General features: G+C 44.1%; 1 protein-coding gene across 4 annotated transcripts in view; it reads right to left on the reverse strand.

Moving 5' to 3' along the window:
* Nucleotides 1-23,814, reverse strand: part of LRRC72 (leucine rich repeat containing 72) — a 41,375-nt gene that overhangs the window by 5,931 nt on the left and 11,630 nt on the right. For all 4 annotated transcript variants that reach the window (XM_075922277.1, XM_075922278.1, XM_075922279.1 and 1 more), the window contains 4 exons: nt 20,223-20,304; nt 15,800-15,913; nt 9,711-9,800; nt 6,808-6,972 (listed from right to left, as the gene is read on the reverse strand). In XM_075922277.1, coding sequence (XP_075778392.1) covers nt 6,808-6,972; nt 9,711-9,800; nt 15,800-15,913; nt 20,223-20,304 — 451 coding nt within the window. The remainder of the gene's footprint in view (nt 1-6,807; nt 6,973-9,710; nt 9,801-15,799; nt 15,914-20,222; nt 20,305-23,814) is intronic.

Below are 23,814 nucleotides of genomic sequence, written 5' to 3' on the forward strand. Positions count from 1 at the left end.
TGTGCAAGAAGCACTGATTTTGTACATTACAGCATTAGTGTTCTTGTGCAAATTCTCGCAGCCAGTGTAGACAGGCGGCAAGATTTTGCACAAAAGCGGCCGCTTTTGCGCAAAATCTTGCCAATGTAGACACAGCTTTAGAAACCTAAGAAATATGACGTGCTAATTTGCCACATTTTAGAAATTCACAATTCAAAGCAAAACCACATTTTAAAAATCTACACATAAAATATGTAGTGAGAAGTGTTCAACATGTAAGTCTGCTGAAGATCAAACTTTTGTATGAAGGCTATTTCTAATACGTATACTTCTGTAATATTTTAAGTAGAAGGATGCAGTCTTAGAGGCTTTGTGTATCCAAACGCTGTAGAAAAGGCTGATGCACCATCTGCAACACAATTTGGGAGAAAAATTCTTTCCTTCAGAATACTGAAACGGTCTACAATGTCAAACAAGCACCAGAGGGCACCAAAACTCTAAATTGCCTGATCTCTGTGACATATATTCATGAGACAAGGTGGATGAGGTAATGTATTTTATTGCATCAACTTTTTGTTGCTGAGAGAAACAAGCTGTCACACACAAAGCTTATCTCTCACCAACAGAAGTTGGTCCAATACAAAATATTACCTCTCCCACCTTGTCTTGCTAGGATCTTGTGACTGACATGACTAAACCAACACTGCATACAAACATTCATAATCATGCACGGATACTATGGAAAAATTCATTTCCCTGTTAAATCTCCTTATTTAGACAGAAAATGTGAATAAAAACTTCAGCACAAATTAGAATGCATGTTGAAAAGACAATGAAATGCTATTCTTTGAGTGCTTGCTCATATGCACTCCACGTTAGAAGTGTGCATTTGCTACATGCACTGGTGTCAGATGTTTTTCCCTCAGCAGTACCTGTAGGGGAGCAGCTCTGGTGACCCTTGAAAAGGCACCTTCATTGTACAGTATAATGGCTGCTGGGTACTCCCACCTCCCCCCCAGTTCCTTTTTGCCACAAGTCATGGTGCACAGAACACTTGCTGCTCTAGCGTTGCTTAGGCTTTGTTCAGAGAAACTTGCTGTAAATAGTTTGTGTTGTTAGTATCTTAGCAGTAGTTCAAATATGTTAGTCCCACCTTGTACTTATCCAGGGGACAGGGCATGGCCCGGACCTAAATCTTTAAAAGCTGTGACTGCTGTATATGCTCATCAGTGACCTGCATAGTAGTTGTCTTAGGTGCTTCGGAGAAGGACACGTGACAAGTGTTGCTTTTGTGAGTCTTTTAAGCCAAGGACTAAGGAGTGGTGAGAAATTAGACTTTAGAGTGCTCCTGAGTGCTCATTCGGGCACTCGAAGCAGTGGTCTGATTTGGCACCCAGCCCTGTAACAAGCAGGCAATGATGGCCATCTGTGGTTCCAGCCAAGAAAACCAATAAGGACAGTAGGGGTCAGTCTCCCTCTTTGTAACAGGAAGGATCAGGTCCAAACCAACCTAAGACCCCCCACTGGGCAGTTCATCTTTCTGCAAAGTTGGACCCCAGCTCAAGGTGAGTGGTGCAGCCCATTCCATTCCTTGCCTGGAAGCCCAGACACAGAGATGCTGTTGATGCCCAAAGCTCTCCAGGCTGTGCAGGAGATCCTGTAGCTTTCAGTGCCACCCCCACCAGCCCAAGTGGTGCCCAGACTTAGGGATAAGACATCACTGGGACCCTTCCATCCTCCCTCATCTCAGTGGTACTGTTCCTCATTGCAAGGGACATCCCAGCACCAGTCCCCTCCTGGAAGTCAATATGACTTGGGGAGGCAGTCATAGCAGAGCCCTCTCCAGTTTCCCACCTGGCATTAGCCGAGGGAGTTGAGATGAATTTCACTGGTTACTTGGCACAGACCTTTGAAGGCACACACACGCCAGCATGAGCACTGGGACTGACTTCTCGTATTGCTTGGCTGATGTAACAATTCATATGATCACTCAGAAGACAGGAACCGTCAACCCCCGGTCCAGTGATACCCTGGATGACAGGGGGGGTTCACTCAGCCCTCCCAGCCTGCCTGCTTGGTGCCAGGAGTCTGAAAAAGGCCGGTGGTTTCAACAACCTAGCCCCCGCCGATACCTAAAGCCATAGGGGAAAAGACCCCCCCCCCCACCAAAGTCCATGTGGACAAAGATCAAATCAGTGAACCACCAATGGGCAGTATATGTCACATAGTACTGGCTCCCTCTGTTGTTGCCAAACAAGGTTATCATGAGGACCCTTGGCCCTCACCCTGTTCCTCAGGATCATGCCAAGACCCACCAGGAACGATTGAAGAGGGTCGCTTCCAACCTCAGCCTGCAGATTGAGGAGTTGCAGGATCAAGTCTCCAGGAGGAGCAGGACTCTCTCTTTGGTGTCCTCTCCTCCACAGCCCCTGCTCTGGTCAGTCTTTCCCTTTACAAAAGGGTTTCAAAGATTACTAATGCTTGGTGGCAACCTCCCTACTCCCTGCCTCCCATTTCTAAATGGTCAAAGCAGAAGTACTCTGTCCTGTCCAAGAGCCACTAATACCTTTATTCCCACCATGCCCCGAATTCCCTCATAATTTAGGTGGTTAACCACAGAGAACAAAAGGGGCAGCCCAGAACTAATGCCAAAAATAAAGACTCCAAGAGGTTGGACTTTTTGGGACATAAGATTTATTCTTTGTCTAGCCCAGTGTTTCTCAACCAGTGGTACGAGCACCCTTAGGGGTACTTAAGAGAAGTCTGGGAGGTATGTCAACACAACTGATATTTGGAGAAAATGAATTTTTGTTTTAAGCTTTACAGCGCTTTATTATTTTTGTACTTTCTACACCCAAAAATTTCATCACTCATTCAGCTATGATTAAGTTGTTTAAACACATTTGTTGCAATGGTAGAAAAAAAATTGTGCGTCCGAAAACTGTAGGTACTGGGGGTACTTATCATTTTTTTTTGAAAAAGAGGTACTTTATTTAAAAAAAAAAAGGTTGAGAAACACTGGTCTAGCCTACAGCTGGCAGTGGTCAACCATTAGGCTCTGCTGGGTCAGTATGTCTTTAATATGTGGCAGAGCACAGTCAAGTTCAAGAGTGCTCTCTCAGGCTATGTTTACACTCGTGGCTTCTTGCGCCAGAAATATGCAAATGAGGCTGAGTGGAATATTGCCGAGCCTCATTTGCATACCTAATGAGCCTCTGTTTTTGCAGAAGAGGCTCTTGCGCCAGAAGGAGCTGTCTACACTGCCCCTTCTTGCGCAAGAAAAGCCTTCTTGCGCAATGCCGTTATTCCTGAAAATAATCGGCGTAGCAGCATTGCGTAAGAGGGGTTTTCTTGCACAAGAAGGGACAGTGTAGACAGCTCCTTCTGGCGCAAGAGCCTCTTCTGCAAAAATGGCAGCTCATTAGGTATGCAAATGAGGCTCTGCAATACTCCATGCTTTGCCTCATTTACATATTTCTCGCACAAGAAGCCGCGAGTGTAGACATAGCCCCAGAGTACTTGCATAAGGAGTTCCTGGTGATCCTAAATGAGAGCACAGCCACCCCAAAAGCAACTCTCCTGGTGGCATCTGATGCTATGGACTCCATTGCTCACATCATGACCTCTGTTTCTCTCAGGATTCTCCACCAAAGTTCAGCAGTCAATTCAGGACCTCCCCTTTGACAGCCAGGCCCTGTTTTGCAGAGTAGATGGATACCAAACGACATGGGGTAAAAGACTCCCATTTCATCCTTAAAATCTTGCAATGCTAGTGGCTGGGACTAGAGCATAAATGGTTTAACTGCAACCAATTCAGGGTCAAGGGAGTCAGCCTTGTCAGGATCCAGAACATAAGAAGCCTAAGAGCTAAAAAGCAGTGCTCAGGCCATCAACCCCCTCCACCCCATCAGGCTCAGCCTGCCCCAAGCAAGGGGCAAAACAACTGTTTTGAGGATATGCCCAAGGATATAGACTGGACCTTTCACTGGATCCAGTTTTCTGGCAATCGCCTTTCCCACTTCCTCTGTGCATCATCAGTACTAACTTCAAACCACTGAGTCCTCAGCACAGTAGTGCATGGCTACATCTTCCAATTTATTTTCACCTGCTGGTCCCACTTCCTGTCCTTCTTCGAGGACCCTTCTCACGATCACCTTCTCGAGCAGAAAGTTCAGAGGCTTTCTGCAGCTGGAAGTGGTGAAGGTGGTTCCACCTCCATACCAAAATAATGGTTTTTATTTCCAGTATTTTTTGATCCCAAAGGGCAAGCATCCCTTTCTAGGTCCTCCAGACCTCACAAGCACCTACAGAAGCTAAACTGTTTTATGGTCTCTCTGGCCCTCATCATTGCATCCCTGGATCTGGGAAACTAGTATGCCGCCCTCAGCATGAAAGACTGAAACTTTCATGTGGCAATCTTCCTGGGGCACAGGTGCTTCCTATGTTTTATGGTGAGTTTGTCCTACTATCAATTTGTGCTTGTCCCTTCTGGAAATGGCACTTAGGGTGTTTATCAAGTTCATGGTGGTAGTTGCAGCATATCTCAGATTCCGAGGTATCCAAATTTACCCATATCTTAACAACTGACTTCTCAAAGGCAACTTTAAGGGACAGGCCCAGCATGACATAGAAGTCCTCCAGCTATGTATCACTCTTTGGGGCTTCTGGTCAACACTCGTCAGCTCTGTGCCAAGAGGCTCTCGATCTCTGGGACTTCTACATCAGCCAACATCCATCTGGAAAATCTCCTGGGCATCAGAAATGACCTAGCAGATCACCCCAGCAGGGATTTCTCCTCTCACCACGTGTAGTCACTTCACCCAAAGGTGGCCTGCTTGATCTTCCAGAGGTGGGGAACTCCTCAAGGCGATCTGTTTGCCACCAGGCAAAACAGAATCTGCCACTGGTTTTGCTTCCAACGGGGCCTAGGCAAGGGGTCCCTCTCCAATGTCTTCCTCTGGTTATGGACCAACGGTCTGATGCCATTCCTGCCAATCCCTTGCATTAGCTGTGTCCTAGTAAAGATCAAGAGAAATAAGGCACAGGTTATTGTCATCAGTGTCACCAGTATTGGCATGGCAGACTCATGAACGTGGCGGTGAGCCCACACTGGACCCTTCTCTACTATCTGGACCTCCTGTCTCAGGACCACCGTCAGCTCCTACACTCCAGCCTTAAGTCTCTGCACCTCTTGGCGTGGTTGAGCATGGAGAAGAGTACTTGCTCACAGGAGATCCAGTAGATCCTCTTGAGAAGCAGGAAGCCATCCATTAGACTGACTTATATGCCAAATGGATGATGTTTTCCTACTGGGCATCAGAACATGGTATCTTCCCTTCATGCTATCTGGTGACGTCCATCCCAGATTACATGCGGCAGCCCAGGAACCAGGGTGTGGCATATTCTTCCATCAGAGTACACCTAGCAGCCCTCTCTATGTTCCACCAGTTGTTTCAGGGACAGACCAGTTGTCTCATGACATGATGGTCAGATTCCTGAGGGGTCTCGAGCAACACTACCCTCAGCTAAGAGACCATGTCCCTGTGTGGAACCACAAACTGGTCCTCCCTTAGCTCACCAGTTTACTCTTCAACAGCTGGCTTCCTGCTCCCTGTCCCACTAGTCTTGGAAGGTTGCATTTCTAGAGGCTGTGACCGGTCTCGAAGCTAAGAGCTCTGCTCTAGTCTAGGAACTGCCTTACGCAGTCTTCCATAAAGACAAGGTCCAGCTACAATCCCACCTGGCCTTCCTGCCAAAAGTGGTTTCTTCGTTCCATGTGTACCAGAGCATATTCCTGCCTGTATTCTGCCCCAAGTCTCAAAAGAAAGTGGAAGAGAAGCATTTATGTGCCTTGGATGTCAGAAGGTCATTGGCTTTTTATCTAAAAAATATTAAGCTCATCTGCAAGTCAACGCAGATTTTTTTGCTACTACTGTTAGGATGAAGGGCCTTCCAGTTTCATCTCACAGGATTTTCAACTGGATTACCTCTTGCATATGGACCTGCTACAAACTAGCAAAGGTTCTTCCGCTGTCAGTTATCCAGGCCCATGTGACCAGAGTGCAGGCATCATTGTGGTCTTCCTGGAACACATGCCAATCCAACACATCTGTACAAGCTGCAACATGGTCCTAGGTCCATACGTTCATGTCTTACTATGCCATCAGTCAGCAGCCAGAGATGATGCTGGGTTCAGAGGTATTATACAGTCAACATGGCCATGAACTCTTATCTGCCTCCACAGATTCTAGTTGGAGTCACCTATTGTGGAATGGTTATGAACAAGCACTCAAAAGAAAAAAAAAACAGTTACCTGTTCTGTAACTGGTGCTCTTCAATATGTGTTGATCATGTCCATTCCATGGCCTGCTCTCCTTCCCTACTGTTGGTATTTTTAATAAGAAGGAGCTGAGAATGGAGGAGAGAATGATGTCCCTTATGGATAGGGGAGAGCTACTCCACTATGGATACTGCTAAGAGAAAAACTGGTGCAGATGGCGAACACATACACATAATGTGGAATGGACATGTGCAACATATCTTGAAGAACACTATTTACAGAATAGGTAACTGTCTTTTTTGAGTAGCTGCCTTAAAGGCAATTCTGCTGTTCCAGAGTTTGATTAAAACACGAAGTGCAATATACAATTAGTAGAAAGGAACCATTCACTGCATTTTGCACAGTTTAAGTAATAAAGCAGTCTGGTTTTCATAAAGCCTATCTATTTCATTATTAAATCTAATTAATTTTACAACCAACTTGGTAAAAATTATTTGTAATTCAAATTACCTGGAAATATAGGTTTCTCCCTAAATCATTATAAATACCTGGAGACAGCAGGAAACTTTTGACATGTGGAATGCTTCTTGTAGACACTGTTTTAGCCACCAAAGGTATATCTATTCTTTTTCCAAAACCTATAGACTGGAGAACACAGGACCTTTCATGGTTGTAAATATGTAAAGCTGATTCCCTTTCTTTTTGAGTAACTTCTGTTAAATGGGAAATAAACACTGTTACCCTTTCTATACCAATGAATAAAATCTAAGCTTAGCTCCTTACTTATATTCGAAAGAAGATTATTTTCTCTATAGATTTATGACCAGATCATCAGATGGTGTAAATCTGTAAAGCTCTGCGTTCTTTGATATAGAGAGATATTTGCTTACACCGGCTAAAGATTTACAGTGAAATCCTAATCAGACTGAAGTCAATACCAAACTCCCATTAATTTAATTGGGTCCTGGATTTCACCTTTAGACTCTGTTTGCATGGTGTTTAAATACATTATACAGTAAACTTCCAATAATCCAGCACCTTTAGGACCCAGGGGGTGCCAGATTATCGGATATGCTGGAGTACCGGAAGGGGGGCTATGAGAGGTCTGGGGTGGGGGGAGGGTCGGCGGGGAACTGCGCAGCGTGGGAGAGGGCAGTGCTGCGGGACCAACCCGGCAGCACCCCAGCTGCTCTGCCCCTGGCTTTCCCAAGTCAGACGCTGCTGAAACTGACCAGCGTTGGACTTGGGGAAGCCGGGGTCAGAGCAGCTGGGGCGCTCTGCCCTAGGGCTTCCCCAAGTCCACCACTGCTGAAACTGACCAGCGGAGGACTTGGGGAAGCCGGGGGCAGAGCAGCTCCAATTGTCCGGCTGGCTGGAGCACTTCTGGGTTCCAGTTGGTGCTGGACTAACAGGAGTGCCGGACCACTGGATGCTGGACAATTGGAGTTTTACTGTACTAGAGAACCAAATGAAGTCTTAAACTGTAAGATTCCACATCCACAATAAAACATAATTCCAGTTCTAAGTCATTAATAATTCCCACCACTCAATTACAGAAAGTTGTAGAAGTACAATCAGAAAGTTTTGCACCTTCATTTTTCTGATTTGATCATCTGTGTGATGATTATTTGTAAATTTTAAACAGAACAGTTACATGTGTAAATCAAAAGGAGGATTTGGTCAGTAAAAATAAGCACTATCTGTTAATCTCAACATTTCTGAACTGGGATAAATGTAAACTAAAGTCTCAAAACATGAAACTCAAACAGCAGCATTTTGAATTCACTGAAATATTTTAATATTGATGTCTAAGGGACCAAATAAAAAGGAACTGCAGTAGTTATACTTGGAGGTAACAAAAGTGTGACTAAGTGTCTTGCATAAATGAGGAAAACAGGAGTATATTTTAGTAATGTTCCACAGAGAGGAGTTAATATTAAAGAAATAATTTCAAAATGACAGTTAAGCGTAAAGTTTGGTTAAATTAAAGCCTAATTTCTTAATTAAGGAATGATAATTACGCTATGGTTTACTTAAAGGAAGATTAAATCAATGAATTTAACAAGATTGTTCCTAGATTTGGTAAATATCAATATGTTTTTTCCCAGATTAAATAGCCAGTTCTCCATCCAGCAATGATTCTCATCGCAATAATAAGAAAAGTTGTGCAGAATTGCAGCAAGGGAGGTTTAGTTGGACATTAGGAAAAACTTCCTAACTGTCAGGGTGGTTAAACACTGGAATAAATTGCCTACTGGGGTTGTGGAATCTCCATCACTGGACATATTTAAGAGCAGGTTAGACAGACACCTGTCAGAGATGATCTAGACAATACTTCGTCCTGCTGTGAGGACAGGGATTGGACTCGATGACCTCTTGAGGTCCCTTCCAGTTCTATGATTCTATGAATACTGAAAAAGTTATTCTGTACAAAGCTAAATGTACACTGATAAGGCCTGCACTGAAGTACTGTGTCCAGTTCTAAGGCATCACACTTCAGGAAAGATATAGACAAACTGGAGAAAGTCTATAGGAGAGCAACAAAAATAAAGGTCAAGAAAACATGATATATATAGAAAGAGTGAAAATGCTGAGTGTAGTCTGGAGAAGAGAAGACTGAAGGGGACTCTAGTGAGTCAGCATGGCCTCCCACTGACCTGGAAGGGGAAACACTCCCTAAGATCCCTTGCTGAGTGGTGCCAGAACAACCCAGCCCCTCCCATAGGAAACAGAAAGGTGGGAGCAGAAGTATAAAAAAGGAGGCCAGAGCCCTGTTGGAGTCCAGTGGCCGAGCCAGCCAGATCTATTTCTTCTGTGGCAGCTACAAGAAACTACTGACCAAGTCCTTAACTTAGTATTTTATTTACTTTTGTATATTCTCAAGAGTAATGGTGGCAAAATAGAGCCCCTCTTTCCCAGGTTTTATCTTGAGGGGTTGCTACAAGGGATTTATGGCTGATAGTTTTATTTCTAGTGGCTTTGCCAGTTTTATGTGGATAAGTTCAATTAAGAAATGTGCAAACATTTATTTAATTTCTAAAAAGGTGGGCAGACCTCTGGATGAGCACAAAATGAAAATCTAGACATTGTAGTGAATGTGCATATTTCTGAACACTGACATTAACCTCTCTTCAATGTGTTCCACAGAATTTTATGTAAGACAAATGGATCTCAGAATAGAGACACACATTTTTAAATAGCAAAGAAGCCACATCTTTTAGTCAATTTCAACATGAAAGGTCTAATATCAAGAAGCAAATTGTTTAATTAATAAAAATTCAACATGCATGCAAAATCTCACAATTAATTGAATTAAATTCATAATATGTTTTGGTATATTAGCAAGTGGAAGAAGGAGATCAGTCACAGGGAGAATTCATCTACTTTTCTAAATGGACTGAAGTCATACGTGAATGTCAATGCACTGTGAAAAGAGGAAAGCAGTCCTTACTCTTCCTGTCGAGGAGTTGTACTGAAGGAAGGAAGTATATGACATAAAGGCGGTACCCTGGATCTTGTGACAGAGGGTTGTGAAATAGATCTGTCAAAGGGAGGAAGAAAAAATATCAAAATTAACAAGCCTGTGAAAATAATCACTGTTTGGTAAAGATATTGCACGAAGTACAATTAAATATGCCCAAATTGTTTTTAGGCTAACGTGAGGTGTAGTTAATTGCCTGCTGTGTTGGGAGATTGCCTTGCTGTTAGCTCTGACATTTATTGCTTTCTTTACAGGATCATCCTCTTCCCCACTGTTCACATAAAATCTTGTTCATTTTGTCTATTTTTAATGTACAGTGTCCTGCTGTAATTTTCAGTACAAATGAACATTCTACAACTTATCCCATTTCAGGATGTATGCTCCACAATTGCCAAAATTATGACATTTAACCAATTGTCAACTTCTCTTGAGGCAATCTCTTTACAGGTCTCTATTTTGCTAACTGGTCTTCCTCTGTTAATCTCCAGTTAGCCCACTCTATCAATTTGCCCTAAAAAAAGTAATTTAGCCCTTACATTCCAGGACTTGCAGTGTCCTTTGCCTCTGTATCCATTTCTTAGGACTGGTCTACACTAGAAAATTAAGTCAACTTAGCTACATTGCTCAGGGGGCTGCCAAACCACACTCCTAAGCAGTACAGTTAAGCCTACATACCCTCAAGTGTGGGCACTGGTAGGTCAACAGAAGAATTCTTCTGTCAACCCAGTTAATGCTCCTTGAGGATGTGGATTACCTATACCAATGGAAGAACCCCTCCTGTAGGTATGGGTAGTATCTACACTAAAGCACTATAGTGAGACAGGTGCAGTTGTGCTGATGTAACTTTTTCAAGTGTAGACAAGTCCAACGAGACAACCTGGAGTAGAGCTTTTAGTTCCACCATTGCAGGTGTTTCTATTTGCAGGTCTCTTGCTGTTCTCTTTCCTTTATAGCTGCACTTGTTTTCTTAATTGGCCACAGGTGTGTGCAAATGCCTCCACAACTGGCTGTTCTTGTGGCTATGCCAGGATATGGGCAGCCTGATTGCCTGGAAGCAAGTAATGCTCTCCTTTCTTTTTACCTATGCTCAATATGGGGTTTGTAAACCATTCTACCCAGTCCCTTTTCTTTTTCCATATACAACTATGTAGGAAAACTGTCAGTACAGTAAGGTTCATGTATTCATTCCCCTTGCTATAATGCATTGTAATGCAAAGTAAATGGATACAATGATAGTGTAATCATCTGCCATAACTTATGCATTTACTTTTCATTGCAGTGTTGTGTATGGAAATGAACAAGGAACTGAGCACATAATTTCCTTTAAGCACATCATAAAATAACATCAATGACAGAATGGTGAATTCTACTATGATTTCTCAACTGATTCCCCATTCTGTCATTGATCTTACTGCATTTGTGACTGCTGGAAAATGCAATATTTGCACAAGTACCTGTCAGAGTTTAGATCATTTAACTACCTGGTAGTGAAGAGGAAAATTTAATCCATAATTCATGGAAGATGAATGCATTAAAAAAAGCTGTCTCAAGATGGGTGACATAATATCTTTCATTGGATGAATTTCTGTTGGTGAGAGAGACAAGCTTTTGAGTTTGTGTAGTCCTCTTCTTCAGGTTTTAGAAGTGCAGCTGCATTGATGTAAAAAACAATGCAGCTAAGTTGATGTAGTGTCTCACTGAAGACAATACTATACCAATGGAAGAGCTTCTACCATTGGCACAGATGGTAGCTCTCTCATTGGAAGAAGTCTTCCCATCGACAGCACTGTCTACACCAGAGGTTAGGTCAATGTAATGCCATTGCTCAGGGGCATGTATTTTTACACACCTGAGTGATGAAGTTATACTAATGTAAGTTTACAATTTAGACTTGGCCTCAGAGTGTCACAACCAAATCTAAGATGGAACAGATTAACATAAGTACTTAATGCATATTTCAAGGAACCACTCAAGGTGAAGTGACCCAATAACAGCTCTCTAGTCATAGGAAGAAAAGGGGAAGCAGCTCTGGGAGAGTTGTTAATAGGGTCTAAAATAGTTGTAATAAGGTATAAATTCAATATATATTGTCAGTCCACATTTTTAGTGCATAACCAAGCTCCCAGATCCATCATGCAACTTTCTCTAAGAATGAGGACGGATAAGTCAGATATGGAGTGATTGTTTTGTGAAGTGTTCAACCGCAGGTGATGTGGTGTTTTTACCTTTTATCATTTTCCTGTATGCATTCATTTGAGAGCACGATTATCTAATTTCATCCACATAATTGTTATTGGGGTATTTAGTGCACTGGATAAGGGACACCACATGTCATAAGTAGGTGTAAGACCCCTGGATCTTGAAAAGTGTGTTGTGGGTGTTGATCATTGTAGCAGTGGAAATATTTCTGCAGGTTTTCAATCTATTGTTCTGGCAGGATTTGGTGCCACTTTGAGTTAGTGTATCCTGCTGTGTAGGGACCTTGCTTCTGGCAGCGAGCCTGGAGAAACTGGGGGGGGGGGGGTTGTTTGAAGGCCAGAAAAGGGGGTTCAGGAAAGGTTTTTTCTCCCTTCACCCATTTCCTCTTTGTGACTGGAGGGATGTTAATGGTCCACTTCACCTTGAATGGTCCCTTGAAATATGCATAACCACATAACAAACAATCTGTTCCATCTTGTATTTAGCTGTGGCACTAAGTTTCCCAGCCCCAAAGAAGAGCTCAGTGTAAACTCAAAAGCTCATCTCTCACCAACACAAGTTGGTCCAATAAAAGAATCATAAAAATAATAATCAATAAAAATAAAATCATTCACTTTGTCTCACTAAATATCCTGGGACCAAAAGGGGTACAACAACAATGTATAAATTTAAAAAAACCTGTTCAGTTATCTTTCATTATAAATTACTAAAATTAAACTGATGAATTATATATTTTTTTGAGTAACTTTACTGATGAATACCAAACTATGGTGTATAATCTTATCTTTTAATAGGATGATCAGATGTCCCATTTTTAAAGGTCTGAGAGGAGTAGCCATGTTAGTCTGTAACTTTAAAAACGATTAGTCCTGTGGCACCTGAGGCCATGTCTAACCTAGGAAACTATTTCAAAATTACTAAATTCGACTTACCTCCCAATTTAACAAACTCGAACTAGCATGTCCACACTACGGGGAAGCCTTGAAATTAGTCCAAGGCAGTCTCGGTTAATGTAGATGTGCTATCTTGGACTAGAGTCCCAGGAAGCACTGGGGAGTAATTAGTTCAAATAACTCTGGGGAGTAATTATTTTGAAATAGTGGCACTGGATCGTGCATACTACCATTATTTCAAAATAACTATTTTGGAGTTAGCATTACTTCTGATGAAAAGCAGGAGTACAGATTTCAAATTCCACAGCATGTTATTTTGAAATAACGGGTTTGCTAGTGCGGATGCTTTGCATATAAATTCAACCTGGGGCAAAGGGTTATTACAAAATAAAGTCCTAATGTAGACCAGGACATTATATACTTCTTTTACTGTTATATATATATATATATATATTAGTTTCTGTTATTTGCACTCCAACTCATCTGATGAAATGGAGTTTACCCACGAAAGCTCATAGTAATATATATTTTTGTTAATCTTTAAGGATCCACAGGCCTGCTCACCATTTTTAAAGGGACAGTTCCGTATTTAAGACCCCTTGCAGGTGTCCCTACTTTTAAAAAAAAATGGGCAAATTGTCCCATATTTTCTGACTCTTCCCTCCCATCAGTACTGATGGGTGCTACTGCTGGCCAGATCCCTGCTCACCTGCTACCTATCCACTAATGGTGAATGGGGAAGAGTCCAGTGGTTGATGATGGGGTCAGTGTTCAAGACTGGTGGTCTGGCAAAGCTGCAGTGTGCAGGGCTGGTACTCAAAGAAATCTCTAAAAGATTATTTGGTCTTAGGTGCCAGCCAAGAGGAGTCAAGCCCTGAATGTGCCAAGGTCCTACGCAGCACTGTCATAGGGAAGCTTCTCAGCCTCTCAGCTAAGCTGGAGAGGCAGGAGGAAGTTATTTCCAGCCTGTTTATGCTGTGACCCTGCAGGTCCCCAACCAGGGGCATTTAACACTCTCTTCATATGCTACCCTCCTCCCCGCCCCACCCTAGGCACTGACCCAAAGTGTGTGAGGCTGCTCTGTCCTCTAGGTACCTTCCTCTGCTGAACAACCACTGTGACCCAGTTAACTGAAGCTGCTGCAGACAGATTCTCTGAGCCCTGGAGCGCAATGCATCCTTAGGGCTTAACCCTTTTCTGCCCATGCTTAGCCAGGGGACAGGAGGCAGCTGAGTTGTCAGTGACCAACAGCAGCTTGGAGGTGTTGGCTGGATTTCTACACTGTGAGAGTAGGAAAGAAAAAGCTGCTTCTAGGAAATACATGAGTCAGATCATCCCTACCCTCACCCCGTTTCAGCTGGAAACAGCTTATATCTCCTGCCTCCTGCATAGTGACAAAAGGCTGTTGGTTGCTATGTTCCGGTCTGAACCCTGACAGAAATCTGGAGATGGGTCCTGTGACCCTGCATGACCCTCTGTATTTTGCCTTGAAAAGACACAGCACTAGGTACCAGAAGAGGTGAGTCTGCACCAGAGACCCAGTCAAGCATGGAGGGTGGAGAGCACTGGGTAGAAAAGGTTGGGTCAGGTTGGTTAGTCATCCACATCCTCCTGTGGGAGAGGTGTATGGGAATGTGTGTGTGTCACCTTTCCCTGTGCAAGCCTTAAAGATAAGGTAAATAAAAAGACTCCTGCTACTCAGTATTTCTTTTTAACAGAGGCTCAGTCAACCTGATGTTAATGTGAACATTTGTACTGCATAGTTCTGATTGATTGCCACTGAACTCACTTAAAGAAAGAAAGCAAACATGATTCTGGGATGCATTAACAGGTATGTTGTGAGCAAGACACGAGAAGTCATTCTTCCGCTCTACTCTGCGCTAGTTAGGCCTCAGTTGGAGTATTGTATCCAGTTCTGGGCACCACATTTCAAGAAGGATGTGGAAAAATTGGAGAGGGTCCAGAGAAGAGCAACGAGAATGATTAAAGGTCTAGAGAACATGACCTATGACGGAAGGCTGAAAGAATTGGGTTTGTTTCGTTTAGAAAAGAGAAGGCTCCCTGGTTCAGGAGCATCCACGGTCCTGCAGAGAATGCCAGTTTTCAGAGGTACAGCCTATACTATAGTTTATTTCCTAAAATAAGTCACAATACTGTAGAACAAACACTGCTTGTTGAAGCTCTCTGTTAATTGCTTTCATTGTAACACTAAATCCAACTGACAGCACCTGAGAAATGAGATCTGTCTAAACTTTGTCTATTCATTTCAAAGAACTTCATTTTTAGGTCTATTTTTAAACTTTACACATAATGGAATAAACTTACAGTAATTTGACTGGTATGTTGTTTTTATAACACAACTTGTTTTTCGATTCTTGGCTCAGGTTCAGGTTCAATTAAAAATGTACTTTTCAAGTAATCTTTTTATTTCTGCCATCAAATATCCAGCTTTTTGAATGCATAAACTAGTGGTTGATGATATTATACATCTTCATTAATTACTAAGACATGAAATTAGTTTCCTCTTTCTTAGCATTCTGAGGGCCTGGCATGATCTATGAGCACATTCCTTTAGGAAAGATGGAGACAGATCGCTTATACTTTCAATTTCAATAGATTAAAAGCAGATAATCCTACTTCCCTTGAGGCTACTTCACACAGTACAGCTTAGTGGCGCCAGCACTGTCTTGTTCATGTTAATTTGAAATTTCAGGAACTACAGTTCTTTCATTTACCACTTATTCCACATAGCAAGTCAAAATGCCAACACTAGTTAAAACAGAAAGTGGTATGCTTAATTTAAAATATTATTATATTTGAGAATCCATGTTCTCTGAAGAAGATAGGAGAGAAAAGTCTTGGACATCTGAATGATTTAGCTCCATTCCTTATTACAAAAATGTCTCTTGCCCCCTAATTTGTAATGTTACTGATTGCTGCTATGAATAATAAAAAATAACACATTACTTAGGGTCTTCAGACTTATCATTCCCTTTAGTTCCTTCACTGTTGTGTCAAGGTTTTTTAGCTGGTTGTTGTGAAGCAGCAAGATCTGCAATGAACGCAAATGTTTCAGAGAACCTGAAATAAAATGCATTATAATAAATTATTCTTGCTGTAAGTGACTACCTGGATGTACTAATTTGTTTTGCTATGCTACACATTTCGTTTGTCATCCTAATTATCTACTAACTCCCACCCTTATATACAACACTCCTTGTGCTCACAACTCTACTTCTTCTCTGCCTCAACCCAGAAATTTTGCACCTATTTCCTCCTTTCTATTCACAGCATTTGCATCTTCATCTCTTCCTTTCCCAACCCTCACCTACTTCTCTCCCACACCTTCACAAGTCTATATCCATCCTCTACTGCCTCCTTCTTCCTCTGATATCTACCTCAATTTTGGATTGACTATCATCCCCATTCTATCATACCAGTTTCACCCTTTCCCCATTACCACCTCTGCCTCACAAGCTTTATATTATCCAATTTCAACTCCATTCCCTCTGGAACATTATCTCCAACTCAAATAATCTTACATTTTTTTAAAAAGTCACCACCAGTCACACATGTTTCTAGTCAGACTATGTCACTCCCTTCCTTTAATCACTCCACCAGCTCCCCCTTGCCTCTCATATCAGGTTTAAGTTTCTAATTTTCCAACTCCACATTCTATACAATTCCTCTCACTAGAATTCACAGGTGTCTGTTTGTTTGGTCTTTTTTACCAAAACATCTAGTCAAAAATGGACCCTGGCGGCTCCAGCTAGCACTCCTGAATAGGCCATTAAAAGTTCAGTTTGCACAGGACTAGAAGGCTTCCTATTTGGCTCCATGTGGCTCCCAGAAACAGTGACATGTCTGTTGGCTCATAGGCTTGGGTGGGCACTAAGTTTGATGCAGTTCACCAGGGTTAAACCCGAGCAGGTAGCTGGCATTTCCTGCAGCTTCCATCGGCCATGAATGGTGACCCACAGCAAATGGGAGCTTTAAGCAGCTGTACCTGCAGAAGCACAGGTAAATAAAGCACCAGCGGCCCACCAGGGGCTAATCCTGGTGAACTACGTCTGGCCCGCAGGCCAGTTATTGCCCAACGCTATCCTAGGTGGAGGGACAGGCAGGACAACCCTGTGTGCTGCACCTGCCCCAAGCATCAGCTCTGCAGCGCCCACTGTCCGGAAACCACACCCAGTGAGAGCTGTGGGGGCACTGTCTGTGGGTGGAGGCAGTACACAGAACTGCCTGGCTACACCTCTGCTTAGGTGGTAGTAGCTGCCCAGAGCCCGCACCCTCTCCCATGCTCTAAGCCCTCGCCCAGCCCTGAGCCCCCCTCTTGTACCCAAACTCCCACCCACAGTCTGCACTCTGAACCCCTTTCTATGCCCCAACTCCCTGCCCCAGTTCAGAACCCCCTCACACATTCCAAATCCTTCAGTCCCAGTCTGAAACCCTCTTCTGTACCTCAAATGACTCACTCCAAGTCCACCCTAGAGCCCGCACTCCCAGCCAGAATCTTCATCCCCCCACTTTCTAGCCTCCTGCCTCAGCCAAGTAAAAATGATCAAATGAATGAGGGTGGGGAAGAGCAAGCAACAGAGAAAGAAGGGATGGAGAGAATGGGGTTGGAGCCTTAGAGGCTTGGAGGGGCAAGGGTATTCAGGTTATTGTGATTAGAAAGTTGGAAACCCTAGCCCTCACCCAGGGGTATTGTGTGTGTGTGGGGGGGACACAGGTTGTATACCCAACAAACACCAAGGGGGAAAGAGGTAAGGGGCCAGCAGTTATGGATGGATTGGAGTGGGGGCAGGGAGGGGCAAGAAGGGATCAGAGCAGGGACAGTGGCTTGCGGGTAGGTGTGACGCGAGGGCGAGAAGAGACAGGTCCTAAGGTGGAGGAGGGCATTATCCCAAGCCCTGCACCCTCATGGGGACAACTAGGGGTGGCACAGAGTGGAGTCATATGGGGATTGGTCACAGGACCAGTTTCTCCTTTGTGTGTGTCCCCAGCTGTCATCATTGCCCTCAACCATTTTGCTTTGCTACTGAAGCTAACTTTGTTGTTTCTTTCTCCCATATATTGGTACCTTCTTGCATACCATTCCCTATGCTTGGAACAACCTCCCTTCCCTTCACTTTTCCCATAAGTTCCAAAAGACACAAACCAATGTCATTTAACTTCCTTCTCCAATCTAACATTATATAAAGTGAAAGATAAACTATTCATATGAACATTTTAAAAAAATATTAAGGGACAGATTCTTCCAACAAAACTAAAGAGAAATCCTTGATAGCCTTCTCAAGAAGCCAGTTTTGTAGAGTCACTTCACGGAGTACTACTGTACTTTAAATGTAAGTGACAGCTATTCTGATGGAGAAATTGCAGTATCTTTGAGGACACATTACATATGGGACAATGTATTACATTACTATCCTTTATTTTCACGGTGGCTGTGTCTACACTGGTGCGTTCTTGCACAAAAACGGCTGCTTTTGCGCAAAAACATGCCGCCTGTCTACACTGGCTGCGCGTTCTTGCGCAAGTAAACTGACGTTGTACTGTAGAAAATCAGGGCTTCTTGCGCAAGAACTTGTACGCTCCCTCTCAGGAAGAAGCCCTCTTGTGGAAAAGCTCTTCCAGAAGAGGCCAGTGTAGACAGGCAACATGAATTTCTTGTGCAAGAAGCTCCTATGGTTAAAATGGTCATCAGAGCTTTCTTGCGGAAGAGAGCGTCTACACTGCCATGTAGACATGGCAGTAGTTTTGAGTGTCTTGCGCAAAAGCACATCTCTTGCACAAAAGCACATGCCAGTGTAGACGCTCTCTTGTGGAAGAGTTTTTGCACAAGAAGCTGCCAGTGTAGATGTAGCCGGTATGTCTGTCAGCTCTGCTAATCAATTTATTATCTTATACATTTATGTGGTTTCCAGAGAGCACTTTTAATTAATTATGAATTGTCTATACAGCAAATCTTGGATGTTTATCTGCAAAAGAGAACTTGCCACACTAGATCAGAAGTGTATTTCAATGGCATGATTTTTTCCCACCAAAAAATGGTATGTTTCCAGAATCAATATATTTTCAGTTCACTTTTAACAAAAAATATAAATGCAGTCTTACCACAGGTTGTACCTCCCTTAACTGGGACTCCCTGGTCTGACAACATCCACGGTCCAGCTCCAACCATGAATGTTCCTTGACCACAGAGTCCAGGAACAGAGAGGTCTGACGGCGGGGCAGAAGCACCACAGGAGGCACTGGCGACTCAGCAGGGAGCCCCAGTTTGTGTGGGGGGGGAGGAGAGCACAGTGGGGTGTTCTGGCCTCAGCAGCACCCATGGACCCCCAACCCCAGTGGCAGCCAATGAGCTCTGGCTCCAGCCCCAGTGGCAGCCAAGGAGCTCTGACCCCAGTCCTAATGGCTGCCAGGGACCTCCAGCCCCGGCCGCAGAGCCAGGTGGCTGTGGATATCTACCCTGGTCACAGAACTCCAGCCCCAGCTGAAGATCCAAGCAGATGCAGAGCTCCAGCCCCAGCCACGAAGCCAGGTGGCTGTGGAGCTCTGCCCCAGCTGCAGCACTCTGGCCCCAGCAACAATGGGGAGGGTAACATCTAAAGAGCCCCAGGGGGTTGGGGCAGCAGCAGGGGCAAGCTGAAGCCCTAACCCGGTGGCAGCCTGTGTCAGGAGACGAGGGATATCCCCTGGTCCAGCATATCCCCTCGTTTAGGACCAGGTGTTGAGGGTGCCAGACCAGTGAGGTTCAACCTGTACATTTATTGCTTATTTAAACCTAATTTTCCATCAAGTAGCTTCTTTCAAGAACCCTTGTGGCCTGAGGGCAGCCCTGCAAGACTCCTTAGTTCGAATTAACTGTTACTCATAATTCCACGAGGAGTAACAGTTAATTCGAACTAACGAGTTAGTTCGAATTAACGTTTAACGTTTAACTGCTGCGTCTAGCCGTGGGCAGTTAGTTCGGACTAAGGGGTATTTAAAAATGACGGCGCCCGGGAACATGCAAATGAAACCCGGGATATTTAAATCCCAGGCTTCATTTGCAACTCCGGTTACCCACATTTGCCTACCTAGCTCGAACTAACGAGCTAGTGTAGACATACCCTGACTGAAGTAGATGCAATGAAGCTACTCCTACTTACATCATGGTTGAATATGACCCTAAGTATCACTATATAATCATCTAAGTATAATGTAATAAATCATGTTCCTAAAGTATCCTTTTTGTGAATGCTATTACAATCTGACTATTATTTTCAACTACTGTCAGCCAGTCACTGACTGTGGATTCCCTAAATCGAATTCATTTAACTTGCTGATAAACAGAAACAAAACTTCACATATTTGCTCTAAAGTTTAAAATTTAAGACAATACCTGCAATATCTATGAGCTCATTATTGTTGAGGTAGAGTTCTGTCAAACGATAATTATTGATCAAGAATGTTAGCTTCTGGATCTGAAATATGAGAATTAGGGAAACAGGTACCGCTGTCAGTCTAATTTTAATTCTGGAGAACTATATATTAATATGTTGTGTACTAGAAGATTCACTCAATATTTCTTGAATCCTTCAGGGCAGGGAGCTGGAGGTGTGGGTGGTGCAGGAGTCAGGGCAGAGTCTTAGGAATGTGGAGGGCTCAGGGCAGGAAGTTGCGGGTGTTAGGGGTGCAGGAGTCAGGGTTGGGAGTTGAGGAGGGGTTCAGGGCAGGAACTGAGGGTGCCGGACTCAGAGCAGGGGGTGAGAATCTCAGGGCAGGGATGGGGGTGCAGGACGCAGGGCACGGAGATGGAAACTGTGAGGGGGCTCAGGGCAAAGGGTGGGGTGCTCATGGCAGAGGTTGGAGTGGCTGCTGGCTGCTCCCTGGGGCCAGCCCAGTGTGGTGGGGGCTGCACAGTCCTCCCACCAGCTTCTCTCCAGGGTCAAATGGGGTGGCAGGGGCCATGTGGCTCAGCAAACAGCTGTTCCCTGAGGGTAGCTGGGGTGGCAGGAACTGTGCTGCTGGCCAGTCGCTACTCCCCAGGGCTGGGACACTTGCTGACCCCTTGCAGTCATTCTGGGGTATAACTGTCCCCTTTAGTTCCTATCCTCCTAGAGTCATTTGTGAATATAACTGTCTCTGCTATCACACTCCTCCCTTTCCATTTGATGAGAAGCAATCACATTCCACACACATCTCATTGTTCTGGTACAACCAAATTCTGATCTTGCTTTATGTTGTTATAAAAGGAAGTAGCACACCAAATGTAGTGGTCCTAGCTTTTATTATTTAGGAGGCGTTCTTGAACAGATGGATGGACAGACACACAGACTGATGCACAAACTCCCTTAAGTATATAGTAAATTTTTAAAGAAGTATTTGTTCTTGTTTCAGTGAAAAATGATTCCTTGTTTTAGGACTTTAGAGCTGAAAACCTGTTAATAATATTAATTATGTCTGAGAAATCCATATAGAATAACCTTACAGAACATCCTTTATAGAATCTTTTGACTCAGCAATTTATATTTTATATTTTGGAAATTATTTTTACTGAAAATTACTGGTGTTAAATTAAATTTCCCTAACTAACATAGGTTTAGTTCAGTTGAAATACTCGTATTATGAGAAGAATCTCATAATACATAACATTTCTTTGTTGATTTAAGAATATTCTCAAAGGTAATATCCTAAAAATAAACTCAACATCTAAATTAAAAATCATACCAGCACTGATCTGAATGAGCATGTATTTGTTCTTGGTTTCCTGAAAACATTCAAAGTTTAGTTAGGCTCCCAAACCCTCACAGATTATAATTACAGTGAAACATGTACAGTGAACTTTGAGCATCAGCTGTGTTATCCTCTGATGAAATCTCAAATTATGAGGATTCTTATTTTTCCCTTGTAAGTCGGGGTTTACTTAAGTCACAGAGAAATCACACATTTTTTCAGGTTAGTCACAGTATAAATGGCATATTTGTTGTTTATGGTGTAACCAACTCACAAAAAAAGAACGGTTACTTACCTCATAACTATTGTTCTTTGAGATGTGTTGCTCATATCCATTCCATGTAGGTGTGTGCGTGCAGTGTGCACCAGTTGTTGGAAATATGTCCCTTAGCGGCACCCATTGGGCTAGCAGGGGAGCCCCTTGGAGTGGCACCGGTATACCAGCTAATATATACCCCTGCTGGCCCTCCATCCTTTTGGTTTCTTCTTACCAGACTACTCCAAAGAAGGAGAGGTGGGCAGGCTTTGGAATGGATATGAGCAACACATCTCAAAGAACAACAGCTACGAGGTAAGTAACTGTTCTTTCTTCTTTGAGTGATTGTTCATGTTCATTCCATGTAGATGACTCCAAAGCAGAAACCTCAGGAGGCGGGATTGGAGTTCTAACCTTCCACTGAGTGGAGGACAGCCCTACCCAGGGCAGCATCCTCCCTTGCCTAATGTATCAGTGCATAATGGTTAACAAAGGCATGGAGAGAGGACCACGTTGCGACCCTGCAGATGGTGCCTGGGCCACATAAGCTGCCGAGGAGGCCTATGCTCTAGTAGAGTGGGCCATGAGGGGAGAAACTGGGACCCCTGCCAGCCTGTAGCATTCCCTAATACATGCCATGATACAGGAGGAGATCCTTTGCTGTTCCGCAATGGCAACAAAGAGCTGAGGCAACTTGCAGAAGGGCTTCTTTCTCTCTAAATAAAGGCTAAAGCTCTACTAGCATCCAAAGTGTGTAATGCCTGTTCATTACCCGATGCATGGGGCTTGGGGTAAAAGACTGGCAGGAAAATGTCCTTTGATACATGGAACTTAGACACCACCTTTGGCAGGAAGGCAGGGTGGGGGCGCAACTTGGCTTTGTCCTTAAAGAAAACTGTATATGGGGGGGGTCCGAAGTGAGAGCCCTCATCTTGGACACGCGCCTGGATGACGTGATGGCCACCAGCAGGGATACCTTGTAGGACAGATGTAGCAACGAGCATGTCGCCAGTGGTTCAAAGGGAAGTCCCATAAGTTTAGACAAGACCAAGTTAAGATCCCACTGTGGAACAAGCTGCCAAATATGCGGGTAAAGCCTGTCCAGGCCCTTCAAAAACCTGTTTACCATTGGGTCCTCAAAGAGGGTCTTACCCCTGGCAACCGAGTGAAAGGCGGAGATAGCCGCTAGGAGGTGAACCTTAATCGAAGAGGAAGATGAAGCCTATGGTCCCGAAGGTAGTCCAGGACCAGGGGGACTGGGGCATCCTTAGGAGACACCCCCTTCTGGGTAGACCAGATATAAAATCGCTTCCACTTAGCCAGATAAGTAGCCCTAGTGGAAGGTTTCCTGCTCCCAAGCAACACCTGCACATGGGACGAACACTGAAGCTCCACCACTGTCAGCCACGGAGCTTCCATGCCATGAGGTGCAGGGACCACATGTCCGGATGGTGAAGTCTGCCAAAGTCCTGTGTGATCAGATCGGGGACTATTGGGAGCATGACCAGCCTTTTGCATGACAGGCTCAGGAAAGTGGAAAACCAGTGCTGCCTGGACCATGAGGGTGCGATGAGCATCAGGGACGCCCTGAAGTCCTGCACCCGCAAGAGCACCTGGTGGATCCGTGGGAATAGTGGGAATGCGTACAACAGACCCTCGTGCCAGGGAATGAGTAACGTTTCTCCCAGATAGCCCCTTCCCAGACCCAGGAGAGAACAGAACTCTGAAGACTTCCTGTTCTGGTGCGTGGCGAAAAGATCCAGGCAGGGAAACCCCCACCTGCGGAAGATGTCCAGGGCTATATCCCCGCAAGGGCCCACTCGTGGCCAGAGAAGGACCTGCTCAGCCGGTCTGCCAGAGTGTTCTGGGAGCCCAGGAGATAGGAAGCAATTGAGTGGATATATACCCTGATGCAGAGATCTCGCAGGTGAAGGGCCTCCCGATACAGATTAGGAGAGCAGGCCCCATCCTGTCTGTTAATGCACGAGACCGCTGATATGTT

This window comes from Pelodiscus sinensis, chromosome 2 (genome assembly GCF_049634645.1).
Source record: "Pelodiscus sinensis isolate JC-2024 chromosome 2, ASM4963464v1, whole genome shotgun sequence".
NCBI lineage: Eukaryota > Metazoa > Chordata > Testudines > Trionychidae > Pelodiscus > Pelodiscus sinensis.